At 41.6% G+C, this 18,109-nt stretch overlaps 1 protein-coding gene across 7 annotated transcripts in view; it reads left to right on the forward strand.

Annotated features, from left to right (window-relative positions):
• The first annotated feature begins 1,989 nt into the window (after positions 1-1,989).
• CASTOR2 (cytosolic arginine sensor for mTORC1 subunit 2) overlaps positions 1,990-18,109 on the forward strand; it is a 72,763-nt gene continuing 56,643 nt past the window's right edge. For 2 of the 7 annotated variants that reach the window (XM_086859179.1, XM_086859182.1), the window contains exons 1-2: positions 2,304-2,443; positions 13,862-13,934. In XM_086859179.1, the coding sequence (XP_086715305.1) occupies positions 13,921-13,934 (14 nt within the window). In that variant the 5' untranslated portion in view covers positions 2,304-2,443; positions 13,862-13,920. Of the gene's footprint in view, positions 2,444-13,861; positions 13,935-18,109 lie in introns of all 7 variants that reach the window. The other 5 variants (XM_086859176.1, XM_086859177.1, XM_086859180.1 and 2 more) reach the window with 4 other exon arrangements.

Raw genomic sequence — 18,109 nt, forward strand, 5'->3', positions numbered from 1 at the left:
TATTTTGTGGGCTGGGGGGTGGGATTTTTTTTGCTTGTTGGCTTGACTTTTCTTTTTTTTTTAGTAAATAGAGATGACTAACTCAGGGCCTCCTTTTCTCCTTCCCTGAAGGCAGAACAAAGTCTCTGATGAGTTGCTTGTTCAAAAGGTTCCCACTGATTTTACCTTTGGGTCTGTTCTAACTTTCTTATTGTTTCGTGTAAGCATTTTCTGTGGTAATTAGTCTGTAATAGCATAATCCCTGGTGGCCTTCCTGGAGTGTCTGGCTTCTCTGGGTTGAGAAAGCTCTGCTGGGGGGCAACATATTTTTCTCTAAGTGGGAAGGGGAAGAGTTGATGTTGTGAATGGTGTCCTGATTATGATGGAAAAAATTCTTAAAAGTGGAAAGTTTTGCAGCATTTCCTAGAAATTATTCAGGCTACATTTGTCGGATTTCCTCTGGAAGATCCAAGCAACCAAGAAGGTGTGTGTATATTTTGTCCCTGGCTGCTTCCTTCTGGACTCTGTGATCTGCATTGTCCCAGAGGAACACAGCTATCTCTGTGATTGGTAGATGCAGGTGCAGGTATTTTTTGTAGCTGGGCACAGACACATTCAAAGCTTTGAAGTCCAAGACCTTCAACTGTCAGTGGAAACAGATTAAAAACCCTCTTCAGCTTCCTAAAATGCAATGCCTAGAGTCATCTGAACTGTGAGTCCATGAAGGAATACTAATTTTTTAAAGGCTTTTTTACAAACAAAGTAGAGATTTGATACTTCATGTTGGTTGCATTTCCTCTAAATTATTTTGACAAACTATCAATATGAATGCCTCTAATTTCAAGTTTTTCCTTTTTGGATATAAGAAAATCAAGACAGTTTTTCAGGAGTATGGCCACAGAGGAAGAACAGACATGTCCAGGGGAAAAAACACAGCCATCCCATGGGAATTAACAGAACAGAAAGGGCTTGGAAATCCTACTTTTGGAAGCTTGTCTCCAGACAAGGGACTTCTGTAACAGGACAGACCTTGAAAAGCTCAGCTTACAACTGCAGAGGCTCTTCTTGCTTTGCAGGGGAGATGAGTCACTTGGAGTGGGGCTTGGCTGGCTGAGCTCTCTTCTTGGGCCCTTGGACACATCCCACAACTCAGTTTCCCTATGTAGAACAGAAAGGGTTATTTGAAATCTTTTGGTGGAAAGGACTATAGTGATAAGTGCTGCTGGTGTGCTCACAGCAGAATCAGTGTGATCTGAAGTCAGAGGAATCCCTGCACAGCACCTGAATCAGTCTTATTGCCTAAGTCCTGTTTTACGAATAAAACTGTTTTATGTTTTATGAAAAAAACCTGCTGGAGCATTCCCTTTTCTGGTGTTCTGTTTGGAGGCCATCCCTTCCCACCTCCATTCAGCCTCCTTGTGCTGAGGAGTGGGGCAGGAATGGGGACAAACAGGCCATTCACCCTTCCAGCCCTACAACACACACAGGGCCGGATTTATGCTCTTGACAGCTGTGATTTTACCCTTCTATCACTTACATGCAATGTTTTTTTTTCCACATTATTTTTGCTGCACACAGAAATAGACAAGGATTTGTCCATTTTACTGTCACGTGTGGCAGATGAAGAGGCACAAAGAATGCGGTGCATTTCATCTGCCACATGAAAGAACCAACAAGGTAAGATTTGCGTATTTCCCCGCTGTTAAAGAAAACTTCTAAAATCCTCTTTCCTGCTGGCTTTTAGCTTGGGAAAGATTTTCCAGCAAGCCGATAGGTGCAAAGAAAATGAAACAACCCAAAACAACACCCCAACCGGCTGGGCGCTTACCAGCGTCCATTCCCGTTTTAATGCTTTTATATATATAGATATATAGATTTATTTTTTTATTTTTTTTTTGAGTGACGGGTGGAAACCGCGCCTGAGGGCGGGCGGGGTGTGGGGCCGGGCGGGCGCCCTCAGGGGCGGGGAGGCCCCGGCGGCTGTGGCGCGGACTCCAAGGCCCAGCATGCAGCGCGGCGCGGCGCATGCGCGCCGGCCCGGGCTTGAGTGGCAAGTTGTTTGTTCCAGCGAGCACCAGCTGCTCGGCACTCTCCGGGCTCCGCTGCTCCGCTCCGCGCCCCGCCGGCCTCCCCCGCCGCTCCAACTTTTGCACCCTCTGCTCCCTCATCCTCTGTTCCCGCCTCCGGAGCCGGGAAGGGACTGACAAAACCGGGGAGGGAAAGGAGGAGGGGGGAGGAAAAAAAAAAAAAAAAAAAGGCACCGACAATAACAGCCCCCCCTCCCCCTCCCCATTCAAAAACACAACATAAACCCCAGGGATAGATGAACTACAAATGAGAAAGAGGAAAAGATGGAACTGCACATCCTAGAGCACAGGCTCAGAGTGGCCAGCATAGCCAAGGAGAGCATCCAGTTGTTTACCTATGGATTAATCAAACTTGCTTTCCTGTCCTCTAAGACGAGGTAGGTGCTGGGGATGGGGCAGCGCTGGGGTGGGGTGGGGGTGTCCTCCTTGTGAGGGGACAGAGTGTTGGGGGCGTATCCTCCTTGCTACAGGGGGCTGGGGGCTGGCAGGGCACCCCCCTTCTCTCAGAGGGGCTGGGCTGGGGGGCATCTGCCTTGCGAGTGACCAGGGCAGCCTCCTTGGGAAGGGGGTGGCCTGATGGGTGCTCTCCTCTTTGGGGGGGGAATAAAAAAAATGAAGCAGAGTCCTGGGATGGAGAACACCCCTCTTTGCAAGGGGGTTGGGAGGGGGGGGGGGTCACCCTCCTTCCTGCAGAGGGGCAGGGTGCTGGGGTGGGTGCTGGCACCCTCCTTGCCAGAAGTCAGGCTGCTGGCTGAGGGGGGGATGCTCCCAGAGGAGGGGTTTTTTTTTTTGGGGGGGGGTGGTGGTGAAGGGACCACCTGCGTCTTCCCAAAGCACACCCCGCCATCCCAAGAGCGGGGGGATGGAGATGAGGATCAGCGCTGGAGTTCAGGGTGTCCCCGTCCAGCTTTAGGGCAGCCCCCGGAGCGCCTCCTGCGTCCCGCTGCCCGCCCGGGCCGGATGAATGAGAACAGGTGGGGGCCGGGGGGCCCGGCCGGGCCGGCTGCGGCTCGGACAACAAAGGCAACAACAGCAGCCCGAGGAGGAGGAGGAGGAGTGCTAGGGTTTGTTTTTTTCCCCTCTCTCGCTCTCTCTGCTTTTTGTTGGTTTTTTTTTTTTTTCTCCCCCTCCCCTCCCCGGATTGTTGTTCCTTGCAGCACTTACAAAAAGAGCGGGTCCTCCACACGCGGGTTTGTTTAAAAGGTGCTTTTTCCAGTGCTGCCAAATTGGGGGAGGACGAGGGGCAATGCGTGCCTTGCACTTAAAATATTGTGGTATTAAGTAATTTGGATTGTGATAGCTTTCGGGGAAAAAGAAAAACGTAGTGGAAGGCACTGAAGGCACTGTGAAATTTTTTTTTTTTTTTTTTATTTAGGGGGAGGGTAGAAAATACTGTGGCCAGTTTATTGGATGTATGTAAGGTGCTAGGCCTTTTGCACAAAATAACTTGAATTACAATTGCAGATTCTTCTGTCTTCACTTAGTTTGTTGACTTCACGCTATTCAGAAAGAGGAATGGGAATGTAAATAATACAATTCAAACTCTTCTTGTTTTTCCTGCCTGATAATTAGTATTTCAGTTTTCTCCCCACATTCATTCTTATATTAAGGTGGGAAATTTTCTTTGGGAGTAGGAAAATAATGAATAGATATGTAAGAAATAGAAAGCAAATTAATTTGTTTTATTTCAAACTGTAATTCAATGCTCTCTGTTAAAATGCTTACAGATGAATGGACCCATTTGTGGTGTAATTTGATTACAGTCCTTTATCTTAAACTTCATGCCTTGAAATTTCATTCTGATTTGGGGCTCATCCCATTTGGCTTGCCACTAACATTGTTTGCAGTGTAAAGTATATCAGCACCTTGTTTACTGCTGTCCCTGAATACTCCACAGGGCATTAAAGGGTCCTCAGTCTTAAGCTGCTATTTTTATGTGTTGTTTCATTGTAATTGAAAGTTGCTGCTGATTTTTTGAAGGTCTTTTTGCTTCCTCTCCCATGCTTAAAATGTCACTCTTACTGTCAACAATGAAGTCTTTAATCTGTCACTCTTAATGCATAGACTGGAGTTTCATGAGGTTTTTTTCTGTTTGTTTTGGATTATTATTTATTATTTTTTTATTTTTTAAACTTTAGGAATGGTCCTGTTGTCTTTTTGTTTGACATTACATTTCACATTTTCAATGTTAGAGAGCTGTGAAAGGGTCAGGGCAGTAAGATAACCCCTTTGGGGTTTGATACCTTGTCTGGCATTTGGGTGCAGCACCTGATGGTTTTGTATTGTCTCTGGTTGCTGTGTTGTCTTTTCATATAAACACCCTGAGTATCAATCTTTCCCTACCTTCCATGGAATCTCACTGATCAGGAACAACAGATGTTTGTGGAACAATTTGTTGGCATGGGAAACTTCTCTTTATTTCCCTTTTGTTCATTTTGTTATTTTTGCAGACAGTAATGATGCAAGGGAAGCTTGTTTGTGTCATTCTTGAGACAACTGACAGCACTGAAAAGCTTTCTCCTGTGTGCTTTTACATGCCCTGCAGCAAACAAGGTCCCTGCCCCACAGATGTTCTCTGATGATCATGTGTATAAGAAAAAAGAGGGTCGCAGGGAGATGTAACTCTATAAATTTATGACTCTACTGTTTCTCTTTCCTCCTCCTTTAAAAGATTAATATGCCCAAAAGTCAACAACTTTTTATAGGGGTGCAAGACAAATCTCCTCTCCCACACACCCCATCAAAGAACCCCTCAGGGGAATGAAAGGGAGGTAATCCCTGCTAATCTTTTCTGATGAGATAGCAAAGATACCAGTTACTACATCACCTACATTTTTCCTGGTGAGACTTTAAACAGAGTTTTACTGGTGCTTCAAGGCTGCCAGTAAGAAATAATGATTTGTAGGACAGATGTGATCCAAAGGGGTGACAATGACATCATCAGTGTTCTTAAGTTAGTCATGCAAGAAACTAGGGTTTTTACATAGCCTCCTGTGAGAAGTGATTTGGAGGGTCTCTTTCATGTTGTCATACATCAGGGAAAAGGGCTGAAACAGGTTTTTTTTTAAATCTTGCACATTTTTCTTAATCCTCTTGGGAAGGAAAAGTAACAAATCTCCCTTTTTATTTGGCTTTTTGCCACTCTCTCACACTCTTGCCCTTGTTCATGACACAAGTGTTTTAATTTAGCTTCTGTTACAATAGCAATATTTTCTTGTACAGAGAACGGCAGTTTTGATACTATTCTGATGGCCAGAAGCAAGACAGCAGCTAGCATGGTGAAGAGGTGAGACCACTAGTGAATAAAATAGTGGGCTGAACTGAGCTGAAAGAAAAATTAATTGTAACTTTAAGTTAGGCATGAGGTATTTTATGCAAAGTTGCATTAAGAGAGGTTGTCTAGGAATAAATAATAGTGGAACTGTTAAGCAGGACTGTGCCCTTGGTGTTCTGCTTTGGTCAGTGCAGGCCTTCTGATTCCAGCAGGCCCTGCCAGGCACCCCAGTGGAGGAGTGATCCATGTCTTTTTTAGTTGCATGCTGAAGATTTGCATGTGTCTAATGTTGCTATTGCTGTCATCACCATTCTGGTGTTTATATTATTGATTGTGTTGGATAGGACACGGTGCTAATAGCACCAGGGTTGGGGATTCAGTCCTCGTACTAGCCATTCACCTAAGAGTTGGACTGGATAATCCTTGTGAGTCACTTGCAGCTCAGCATATTGTGTCTCTGTGTCTGACTTGAATGTTCCTTGATGCCAAGGATTCTCACCTGTTCAGAGGCTGTGCAGTGTGTTTATGCATGTAAATATAACAGCTGTGTGTGGCTTCACCATTGCATTATTCTTCTTTTGTATGTGCCTCTGTCAATGATAATTCTCTGGTGCAGAGAACTGTGATCATCTGAAAACTCCTGCCTTCATCTCCCTGTGTGCTGCAAAATGAGCAACTTCCTCACACCAAACCCAAGTGTCTCTGCTTCCTTGGTTAAACTGTCTCATGCTACTGGGAGAGGTGCCACAAGTAACCTGCTCGAGGACTTGATACAAATACCATTTTGCTACATTCCTGTCTTGATTTTTTTTTTTCCCCCTAATTGCAAAATATTTTTTAACTGCATCCAACAAGGAGAAGTACTGGATTCTGCACCTGGGATGGAGCAGCCCTGGATGTGCAGGCTGGGGAAGGAGATGCTGGAAAGCAGCAGCACAAAAAGGGCCCTGGGGGTCCTGGCTGGTGGCCAGCAGGATCTGATCCACAGTGCCCTGGAGCCAGGAGGGACATCCCTGTCCTGGGGGAACCAGGCTCAGCACTGCCAGTCCCAGGGAGGGAATTGTCCTGCTCTGCTCTGGGGCAGCCTCACCTCGAGTGCTTTGTGCAGATTGGGGCACCACAGTGTAAGAAAGATATTGAACTATTGGAGAGTGTTCAAAGGAGGCCATGAGGCCGCTGAAGGGCCTTGAGGGGAAGCCCTGTGAGGAGCTGCTCAGGGCACTTGGTGTGGTCAGCTGGGGGAGAGGAGACTGAGGGGAGATTCCTTGCAGTCTGAAACTCCCTGATGAGAGGAAGAGGAGGGGCGGGCACTGATCTCTGCTCTGTGTGACCAGGGACAGGAGGGAATGGCAGAAGCTGGGGCAGGGTTAGGTTGGAGTTTAGGAAAAGGTTCTTCCACCAGAGAGTGGCTGGCACTGGAACAGGCTTCCCAGGGCAGTGGTCACAGCACCAAGGCTGGCAGAGCTCAAGGAGCATTTGGCCAACGCTTGGGCACATGGTGTGATTCTTGAGGATGGTACTGTGCTGGGCCTGAAGTTGGACTCAATGATCCTTCCAACTCAGCATGTTCTATGATTCCTTTTAGTGCACAGGAGTTAAATCTGAATGGAGGACAGTTTGGGATAATGCATGCATTGAGCCACCAGTGCAATAGTAGGAAGGTGAGCCTACCCTTGTCTTTTGAGAGTATATAAAAATATATGGAGATTCCAGGAGAATAAAGTGGGGTCAGGGTTCTTGCAAGCACTGGGTCTATGTAATGTAGTTAGCCTGATTTCTGGGTAATGCTTTAGTAGACCCCTGAACATCTGGAGTTAATGCTAACAAGTAATCTTTCCTGTTTATTTCAGTACCTAATATAAAGATTTGATGGTAAGCAGTGAAGTGGTTGAGGGAGAAAGGTCTTATTTAAATTGTAAAGCTATTAAATTATAACGAGAATAAAGTTGAGCAGTTAGTTTGCTCACAGGGCTGGGTGGTTAAAGTAATTGTAGGTCATGTGTGTCTAGCATCACAAATTTTAAAATCTCTGAGGGTTTTTGATACTCTTTAATCTGAGATGGTCATTATTTCTGAATGCTGAAGAGAAGGAAAAAGTTCTGCATGTGTAAAGGATGAAACCTTGGTCACCTGAAATGTTTAAGGCAGCCATTCCAAAAGCATCTGTCACTCTGGGTTCTTTTTCAAGATGCTCCAGTTTATGTCTATTGGTGCTGGGACTTTCTGCTTGTCACACACTGCAACAGGAAGCTTGCAGGCAGAAGGTATTAGTGTGGAGGGGTCCTTAAAAATATTCATTCCAATAAAAATGTAGCCAGAAGTGAATGGTGATAAAATGTACAGAGTAAGTTGGGTTTTCTTTGGGTTTTGAGCAAAAAAATAAAGCTAGGTTTGTTGTCTTGAAGTTTGTGGTGGTATTTTTGGTAATCTGTCCGTTTTGCTTAGTAATAATTGACACCTCTACTTATGAACAGTGTGCTGTTGCTATTAATACAAGTGTTTCTCATTCCCTGATCACTTGTTTACTGTATATGTGTCCTGAAATTGGAGATACTGTAATAAATGGTCTATTTTAGACACCAGAATATAATAGGACAAACAAGTGCTTAAAATGTATCCATGCATCATTTGAGGACATTGAGATCAGCAGTCTGTTTCCTTTGGTATGAACTCAGACAAACACATGTTGTTTATGCCCTTATATGAGAAACAGATCGGCCTGCAACACTGGATGATTATCTGGCAAAGGCAAGTTACTCCTGTCATTAAAACCTTTTTCTTTTTGTCTCTCCTGGCTTCTGCCATCCTGTGCAGCCTGGGAAGACCACTGAGTAAAGGCTTTGGCCAGTTACAAGATTGTACCTACTCATCTAAGCATGTTGCTCATGTTTTCTTTTGTTGTGGCAAAGACTCCCAAGTGCCTTGAATATTTTATTTTGTTTTCTGGGTGTGTATATGTGTGTGATATCTGAGGTTTGGGAGCTTCTTTTTCGGTCTCATTTGGTGACCATCTGTTCCAGAAGGAGTGAGTGCTGATGTCCAGACACTGCAGGAGGCTGGAGTGATGGGAAGCCTCATGGCCAAACCCGCCTGCCTGCCCTTCCCCAGAGCACTCTGCTGCCCTGTTTGTGTCACTGTGGGCATTTATGGTGCTGAACTTGCTGGTGGATGTTCAAGATGAGTAGAGCTAGTGAGAATCAGCTAACTGAGTAGGTGGAGAGAACAGAATTTACTTGTTTGGGCTAAGGAAGCATATGAGCTCTTTAATTGAGGATGTCATCAGTCTGCATTCAAGGCTGCTGGGTGTTTCAGCTGCTGCTGGGCTATGAGAGTGTTCTGCAGTGTTTTAACATTTTAAACCTTGGAAGGAACAGGTTTCCTTCCCGATGGTCTCTCACTGTTTATCTACAAATGTTATTTTTTCCCTTTACTTTCTGCTTCTGGCACATGGCTTACCAGTGGGGCACTGCCCAATTTTCTCTTTCTTTGCCTGGCAGCTCTGTCATACAGAACTACCATGTGGTCCCATCAGGCTGAGGCTGATGCCAAGCCAGAAACTGACAGGAATGCTTTGATATTGAATGAGATTCAAAAGGTGGAATGGAAGTAGTAGATCAAACCCAGAATATAATGCTGGGCAGCACTATGTGCTGGAGGAATGTTGATTTAGATATTGTACTTATAAATAAATAAATATTTGCCTGTAGTTTTTAGTGGGATAGTTGTTTATCCTTATTTCTCATGCTTCAGTTCATTGGGAAAGTTGTCACATAGATGAGATGCATCACCTCTGAATAAGGTACAACATCAGTTATGTAAAAGAAACATCATTGGTGCCCACTCATGTTGAGCTGAGAAATAGAAAAAAGGAAAAAGTATTCATCTTTTGCCATGTAACTCATTAAAGATCCCCTCAGATGAATATTTTTTTTTTATTACTTTGAGGTGAAAGTCAGTATTTAAATTAAAAATGTGGTTTTTATCAGTTAGATGACTCTTCCTGCAAGCTGGTACTGGTATGCCTCAGCAGTAGAGCCAGTGCAGGTCTGTTTTACAGGAAAGTATGAATACTGTGCATTTGTCATCTAGAAATAACTGCTGAATTGTTCATTAACACACTAGTTTGAATCCACAGTCTACCTCTCCACTGAATTATAACTTAAATTAAGCTCTGTTTGGTGGCTGAATTCTTTGACAATGCCTTGGTCATTCTCTTGAAACATGTCTTTCCATCGATTTTTTTTTAATTCAGTTTAGCACACCTCCTCATTTATCCAACACATAACTTCTTGGTCATCCTGCATGTCATTAATATATTTGGACAAGGGCTACAATTTCTTTCTCAACAGAAACAGTACAGATTTGGTTTTTTGTTTACTACAAACTCAAGAGTAAACTCCTGCTCTGATCTGCTGGTAACTGAAGGCTGGTAAAGGAAGAATTATGCAACAGGAATGTGAGGAAATATCTCCATTCATTATAGTTCAGAATCAGCAGAGCAAAGCCTCTAAGCTGCTGTTACAATTTCCAAGTAAAACGATCTCTTCTCCTCACCCTCAGCTCAGCTTAGTTTTGTGTAGGTAAGATATACTTGTTAAGAAAGAGAACAACAGGCAAAAATGTTGTATTATGGTACAAAAGAAATGAAGATTGGTTAAGCCAATTTCATGACTATACAAGCCTTTGTTAGTCCCAGACGTACTACACAAACTTTTACTGTGCTGACCATTGAAACAGAGAATCTGATCTCATTTTTGTGATTTGATATATGAAAAACATTATGTACTGGTTGTTAATGTTTTATTTTCACATCCAAAGAAATGCAGTGAATGCCTAAATTTTCTCACCAACCAGGACAACCTTCCTTTGGTCTGTAAAATGTGGCTTACTAGAGATTAAAATAAAAAGCCTACTTCTGATCTGCAGCCTGCTTTAGGAAGCTCCCAGCATAATACCAGAGATACCAGATCCCCCAGCAGATACCAGAGCTGCTGTTTAGCACAGAGTTGGCATGTGGAAGAGAGAAATGGCAATTTTGCTTGGTGGCAGAAAACCATTGACTAATCCTTTGGGGACCTCTGAGTTATGTTTTTGTGGGGATGCCTGGGAAGGCAAAGTGATTTTTTTGAAATTTTGTGATCCAGTTAATGTTTGGTAATGTGATGGAATAAATGTTTTTAAGATATTTGTGCTACTTATTGGCCATTAATTGTAGAGAGATGTATGCTGTTATTGATAGTAAGCTGTCCTTGACCCAATTTTTTTCAATAAAATTGTTTATAAAGTAGGAACCAAACCCTCTCAGGAGTATGAATGTATGTTTGACTGAGATGTAACTGCAAAGGAGAAGTTGATCTTGTTTTCCTGTGAAGTTTTAGTGTTATTATAGAGGATACTAGAGATGGCACAAGGTGTGCCTGTTTAGGAATGAAACACAACCTTTAAGTCTTATGCAAAGTATTCAATTAGATGAATTAAAAAAGTTGATACTGGGGGAATTTCTGAACCTGAGAGGGGGGAAATTTACAGGTTTTGACATGGGTGGAACAGTTTAAAATGTATGTGTGACTCTTCCTGTCTTTTTCTGTTCAGACTTTTTAAGAATGTTACATGAAGAGAATCTGGGTAATGATATGCAATTTGTTTCAGAAATATCTGAATATTTATTCTGGTTCTGTGGTTAAAAGATCAGTATCCAGCCCTTTCTTATGCCATGCATGTTTTTACAGGGTGAGTTGGTGGAAGTTGATAAGTCTGAGACCTTGACTGAAATGGCCCATGTTAATCTTGCTTAACATTTGTAGCTTTTATTTCTTTTCCGAAAGAAAGATTGACTCTTTTCCCTTGATAACCTCTAAGGCACTCACTTGCAAATAAATGTAGTCTTGGCAGGAGGAAAAAAGGTAGCTCTTAATATTGAAAAGGATATACTCTGCATGCATCTAAGCAACTGTATACATTTACATAGATTTACTTAGTCTTTATTTTTGTGCTTTTTTGAAAATGATGGATGACTTATCATGTGATTAGTCTTTCAGCTGTGATCTTTTTCAAGCTGCTTTTGGGTGGAAATCGGAATTTGTAACATGGAAAGCAAACATTTTCATTTGCTCTTTTTAAACTACTACACAGTATTGAATGTGCTAAGTGTTTAGGAAAAAAAATCTCAGCTTATTTTGTGTTTATAACTAAGCAGTGTAACATGACCTGTACTAAATAAATTAAGCCAGTGGTGACTTGAGACTGTGCTTGGCAAGACACTGAAGCTGGGAGGTCTCAGCCTTCCACACCTACATCTTATTTGCAGCCTGGAAGAAGAAAACCAAGTTTACTTGCCTTTTCCTAATTTGTTCCTAATTTGTTTCCCAGCCTGGAATTAACTAGTGATCATTTTGAACTAAATTGTGTAATTTGAAATGAGGAAAATATTCACAGATCTTGTGGAAGATAATATGCTGTCAAAATCTGGTGTATTGCATAAGTGGACTGCTTACAGTGGCTTTGTCAGTGATTTCTCCTCAGCTGACTTGTTTAATTTGGTTTGAAGCAGCAAACATATTTTGATATATTTTGTTTAAATTCTCACTTATACCTAAGATAATATTATCACTGCAAAAACTTTTGGATTTCAGGTATCTTTATATCAGATAAGCTAATGTTAAAATAAAATTGTGCTCTTAATTTTTTTCATATTCAACCTACTTGGTTGCAAAAGGATGATGTTAGAATTGGCCTTTCACTGCTGTGGGGATAGATTTCAGGCAATTTATGATATACTGAGATGATGTGTTGTGAGTTGCATGTTATTACCCATTTGGCATTTCTGTAAACCAAGCAGAGTTTTATTGTGTGTTAGTTTGTTTGCATCTGCTGAGCCAGCGAGGTGTGAAACCACACACTTGTGGCTCAGTCTCTCTTGAGCTTACTGCAGGTAAGTCTAGTTAGTGAATGGTTTTCTGCTGTGAGTGGTAAAGACTATGTGCTTTGCAATAGTTCCATCTCACAAATTAAGTGAGCTGGAAGGTCACAAATTGACGCAGATTGTTCGTTAAGAGATTTTTCTTCAGGTAAAATGTCGGCAATGTAGAGTGGTTATAGCAATTTTTTTTGCAAACAAAATCAATACTTCATTATGGAAAATAAAATGGATGTAGTTACCTGCATTGCAGACAAGGTGATGGTAGGAACAGACATGCAGAACGACTGGATTCCTCGGGAACAGAGCATCATTTTTAACACAGATTTTGTTTTTCAATTATTGTTTTCTTGTCAGTATTCCTGGCATACGGTGTAACAATATTTTGATGACTGCCAGAAAATACCTTGCTACACCGGTGTGACGCTGGCTGAACACAGAAAAGTAAACAAGAATTTGGCTTGACCAGAGCAGGCTTTATGATTTAATGAGGAGAAAGATGAAGGGAAGTGATGAAGGCCAGAGCTGTGAATGAGCGTGGATGGCTCAGGACTGCCCAGGAGCCTCCTGTGGGACTAATGGTTAATGCAACAGTGGAACCTCAAGCTTTTTGTGCAGTTTTCAGTTCAAACCTGGTACTTTGTCACAAATTTAGAAAATAGCAAATCTCCACAGAATGGATGAGGTCAAGAAGGATCTCTGAAGATCAAGTAGCCCAACCCCCAGCTCAAGGCAGAGGCTGCTCAAGCGGCTTGCTCAGGATTTTGTCCATTGGGATCTTGCGCTTAAAGCCATGCATGGAGCTTTGCTCTCTGCTCTGGTAACATGTTGTTGACCTCGTTGACATTGTAATGCTTTTCCCCATTTGGCATTGCTTTCTACATAGCATTATAGTGTGTGATTTAATGTCTCATCTCAGCACAACAAAGTGTTTTTTAAACTTCAAAGCGAAACTGTGCGACCTCTTGGTTATGGAGAGAACTGTTGGTATGACTGAGAGACTTTACTGCAGTAGTTCATTGGTCCTTTGTGCTGCTTTGTGAGCATTTCAGGTGAATCTGCTTATAGCCTTTAAACTGTAAAAAACTAGCTGAAACAAACTAGATGCTGAAAAATTCCATAGCTTGGTAAGAGCAAAGGTTGCCTTGGGAAAGGGCTTGTACTCACTTCTGTGGTGGTGCAGACAACTTAATTTCAATTTGTAATGATGTTGGATAGATGCACAAGACTAATGAAGGTACTTCTACCCAAGCCCTCTACACAGAAGTTTCATTCACGTCCTTGACCTAAGTAAGGGGAAGTATTAGAATGACATGAAGGCCAAATGTGACTTAGTTTGACTTTAATGTGCAGTACTGTGTGATGCATGCCCTGCAGTAAATGTTGTGCTTTGGTTATTGTGCAGTTTCTGAAATTCCACTGTAAGAGTGGTCATGTGATGGAGCCTCACTGTAGGGAAGTGTTTTCTCTGTACTCTTTCTATTGGGATCAAGTTACTCCAAGCATTTCTGAGTGGTTCTTATAATTCCTGTACATACAGAAGTGCTGTTGGCTTTATGCCTTATCACATTACCCATCCCAGGTAATTTCTGTGCTGTATTCCAGGGACTGCTGAGGTTTGATCCCAGGACAAGTGCTCTGTGTCTGTATGTAAGGAAAGCCTCATGTCTGAGGAAGGGTAAGTTTCTAAGGCAAGGGTTTGCATGGAATTGCTGAGCTATCCCCTGGTGGCTCTTATGCTGTGACAGGCCAGAAATACTTCTTGTTTGCACAGGAGTGTGAAATCAGGCCAGAATGATTAATGTAAATGTAAATTAATGTGTTCTGTACCCATTTGAATGGCTTTGTTCATTCAGATGGTGGTTGAATTGTAATCTCAGGCAATGATTTAAATATGAAGTAGTCCTGAAACAATATAGTTGCCTGTTGGCTTTTAATGATCTTGTGAAGAAGTGTATTTTGAATGGATATCTCATTATAAAGGTGATAACAACCTAACTACTGGTGGAGGGAAAAAAAAAGAGGAACAAAGTCAGAAATGCTAAGTAATATGTGCATGTGTAAGTTATATGCTTCATGTAAAATTTGTGTCCTTCTGAGATGTACATGAGCATATGTTGGAAATTATTTTTCTTCTGTTTATAGTATAGCATTGAGGCTTTAAAGTGGTGCATGATTGGCTGCTAATCCATTTTTGATAGCCTTCCATGGCAAGATGTTGCTGTTTATCTCTTTTTGAGACTTCATACTACCATAACCATGTGCTTTTCTTAGAGATGTGTGGATGGCCACACTGCACAGAACAGTTAATGAATCTGTCTCTAGGAGCAGTCTCCATTGGCTGGATAATTTAGGGTGTACTCGGAGCATCACAGCAAAGCAGTTGATGAAATTCTTGTCCCTGATTCAACAGTTTCCATCTCCAGTGTTTTGGAAGTTGCTGCTAACTTCTTGTGTGTGTTCCAAGTTCAGCAGAGGAAAAAAAAACAAACATCAGACATTAACCTATCAAAACTAGGAAGAAAGAAAACACAAAGAAAGCAGCATCTGGATGAAAAGGACACCTGACACCCCTGCTCTTTGAAGCTACCTCATTTTGTTTGTTTATGGACTCACAGTTGGAGTAGTGTCACTGTGGGCTAGTTAATTCAGAGTTGGATTTGAAATTGACTTGTTAACCTTTCTTTACTTAGGAGAATGAATGGTCAGATGAGCAGATCTTGTTATAGGGAGAAAAACTACTTATTTATATAGGTGTAAGGTGTGTGACTAGCAATGGTGTTAACCTTTCTTCAAAACTATAAGGAAGGCTTTTTTTGATATGTGTTACTAGTATCCCACTTTGAATATTACATTTTCTCACTTTGTGTTTTCACAGTAATCGTTTTTCCCTTTCACTTGGGTTTGAAAAAATTCAGCGACAGGAACAGTTCCTGAATTCAAAATAGACTAGTACTAGTACTTTTTTCTTGGACTGTTAAAACATACTCCTGGTTATATATTCCTTGCAGGATCAGCACAGCAAAAAGGACAATGAAAGGATTTCATGTGCTCCTTAAATAAGCATTACATAAAACAAAATCTAAAATTAATTAGGACTTACCTTTTAAGCACTTGTCAAATCTCCTCATTGTCAGGTTTTCTTCCTACTTAACATTCACTTTATATCAAATAAATGAGAGGTACATGATAATACTTTCAGAATCACCTAAATCCCTTTATTTTTAATGCACACTCGGGTACCCCAATGCTCATTGGAAGCCCATAGGGCTCGGACTCAAATTGCTGTTGTTGTTCAAGGAGGAGACACTTAAGGACTTTTAAAAATCTGCCTCCTGCTCAGACTAGCTGGTAGCATTCAGGACAGGAGTAAAGTAAAAATGCACCAATGTACACATGTATGAGTATGTGTACAATATGTCTGTAGCTGTATACATGTGTCGTTCCACAGTCAGAGTTCTCTTGAAATGGAAATTGCCTTAGCTAGAAAGTGGAGGTGGTTCCTGCTGACAAATAAAACCACATGTTTTTAGAGCTCTAATAGTTGTGCTTCAGGACAGAGAATGTCTCTCTCCCACTATCCTTCAGACGACAGCTGCCACAATGAAGCCTGACGATGAAGAATACATTTTTTGTGGCTGTATCCTGGGCACTGGGAAGCCTCTACAGTTCAGAACAATAGCAGAATATGGAGCTGCCAGCAGGCAGTCAGAGTGGACAAGTATAATCATGCACCACTCAGCTTTCAAGGAAATTACAGTTAGTGCACTGACTTGCTCATAATAGCAATCCATTGTTTAGCTTAATAACTTACCAGCTCTCCAGGAACCAGCTAGTGATCACTGTCATCATACACTGCTAATCATTCTGTTCTTAAATTATCCCAAGATGAACTAAGGACCCATCACATCACCTATTAAACCAGCAAACTGAGTGCACTATAATTTTATTTTTTTTTTAAGATAGAAGGAACAATATTGCCTACCTTTTTTTCTTCTCTTGTTTTGTCATTATCTTTGTCATATGTAATTGTGCCTGTAGGTTTTTTTAAATGTCTGGTAGAAAGGACATTGTCAAATTGTGTTGGGATATTTTTAGATAGATAGAGTTTATGTTAAATTGTGGGGGTTTTGTGATAACTACTAGGGAACTGAATCTGAAACCTGCTTTTTAAGCAGGTTAATTTGTTTTTCATAAAGCATTTGTGGCAGAGGGGTGATTTTTTATTTTTTTTATGGTGTTTTCTGTAGTACCTGGGTTCCTGTCAATCACTTGTGTAGCCTGAGAATGCCCCTCTTTAGTAGTGAAGAATGATTATCCCTCTTAGACAAACATAGAATTTAGGCACAGGAGGATTGCATGATTTACCCAGAGCCATGCAGGGAGCTGTAGAAGAACAGGAAGGAGAAGCAAGCTGGTCCCTTTGAGTCCTGATCCCAGTAGGCCTTCTAGCCAAAGGGTTATTTGTAAGTTCAGAGCTGCCAGCACTGAAGGAGCCTTGGAGTATTTCTTCTGAAGGAAGAGTGGCCACAGCTTCATTTGCAAACATTGATATGAAAGATCCTTGAGTGGTGCAAAGTGCCAAACCTGCTGGGACACTTTGTGTGGTCAGGAGTGCACAGACATGCAAGCCACATGAGCAGATCTCCAACCTGTCCCATGCCTAGGACTGAAATGGTGAGTCTGTTACAAAGGGAGGGGAAAACAGGTGCATGTGCCCATGTGAAACAGGCTTCCTTGCTGTTCTGAATAGTGCAGGCAGCTGTTGTATAGTATCTCCTGATCTCAGGAATTGTGCAGACTGTGGGGTCAGCTGTTTTTATCAGAACAGAACAAGTACACCGGGATTTAAATGAAACCCTGAGTGTTTTTGTGGGTTTTTTTAAATTTTTTTTTGTTTTGTTTTCATCTTTCCTGTGTCTGTCTTGGAAAGACAATTGTATGTCTTGATCAGTGACAACTAGAATTAAAACAAGGACCCTTCTGCTCCAAGATTTATTGCCTGGCACATCTATGTCTGATGAAGTGTCATCTTTCATGTTTTGAGAAGATGCTGTCTGACTGAGATATCTCTGAAGCATATAAGTCAAACCTATTCTTGTCAATTATAGTAATAGTCTAGCTCAAATTATATAGGACTTTGTATATTGTACTGAAAAATGTAGACCCAGCCTTTGTTAATAAACAGAAAAGATCAAGTTGTTACAAAATGGTGATCTCTACAGAGACTACTGACTTTTGCATATACTTCAGATGCATCACCTACTTTTGGCAGCAAGAAGTGAAAAAAATGCTGAGTAGGTATGTCATGTCCCCAAGGTAAATTCTGTAATAAGGAAGTACCTGAAGCTTATGGGTGTGGCTTTCTCTTTTCCATGGGAATATTTCCCACTTCTCCAGGAGTTTTCCATCTTTCTTTGAAAACAATTGTTCAGGTTGCAAGTCAGTCCTGTTTTATTGGCTTCATATTCTGTAGGGCCAACAAATGGCATTCAGCCCAAACTCCAAGGTTGTACCAGTTCACTGTATTTTGCACTGTACAAAGTTGAAAAGCATTGCCAAATGAATAAATAGAATTGAATAGGATTGAATTGGAAATCCTAAAACCTCCTATTAAACAATGCCAACCTGTTCTTTAATGCAACACAATGGCTGTGCAATGATTTATGTTACTGTGTGCTTTGAAATGTGTCTGGCTTGGTAGTTATGCTTGACCAGAGCTTTCTCTCACAAGAAGTATTTTTTTCTTTGCCTTGTCTATAGATACAAGAGTGGAAATATTCAAAGCAATGATTTTGTTACAAATCTGCTTGGGATGCAGATTCAATTAACTCATTTCTCTGCGTAGCAAAA

Source organism: Cyanistes caeruleus, chromosome 21 (assembly GCF_971803275.1).
Source record: "Cyanistes caeruleus chromosome 21, bCyaCae1.hap1.1, whole genome shotgun sequence".
Lineage (NCBI taxonomy): Eukaryota > Metazoa > Chordata > Aves > Passeriformes > Paridae > Cyanistes > Cyanistes caeruleus.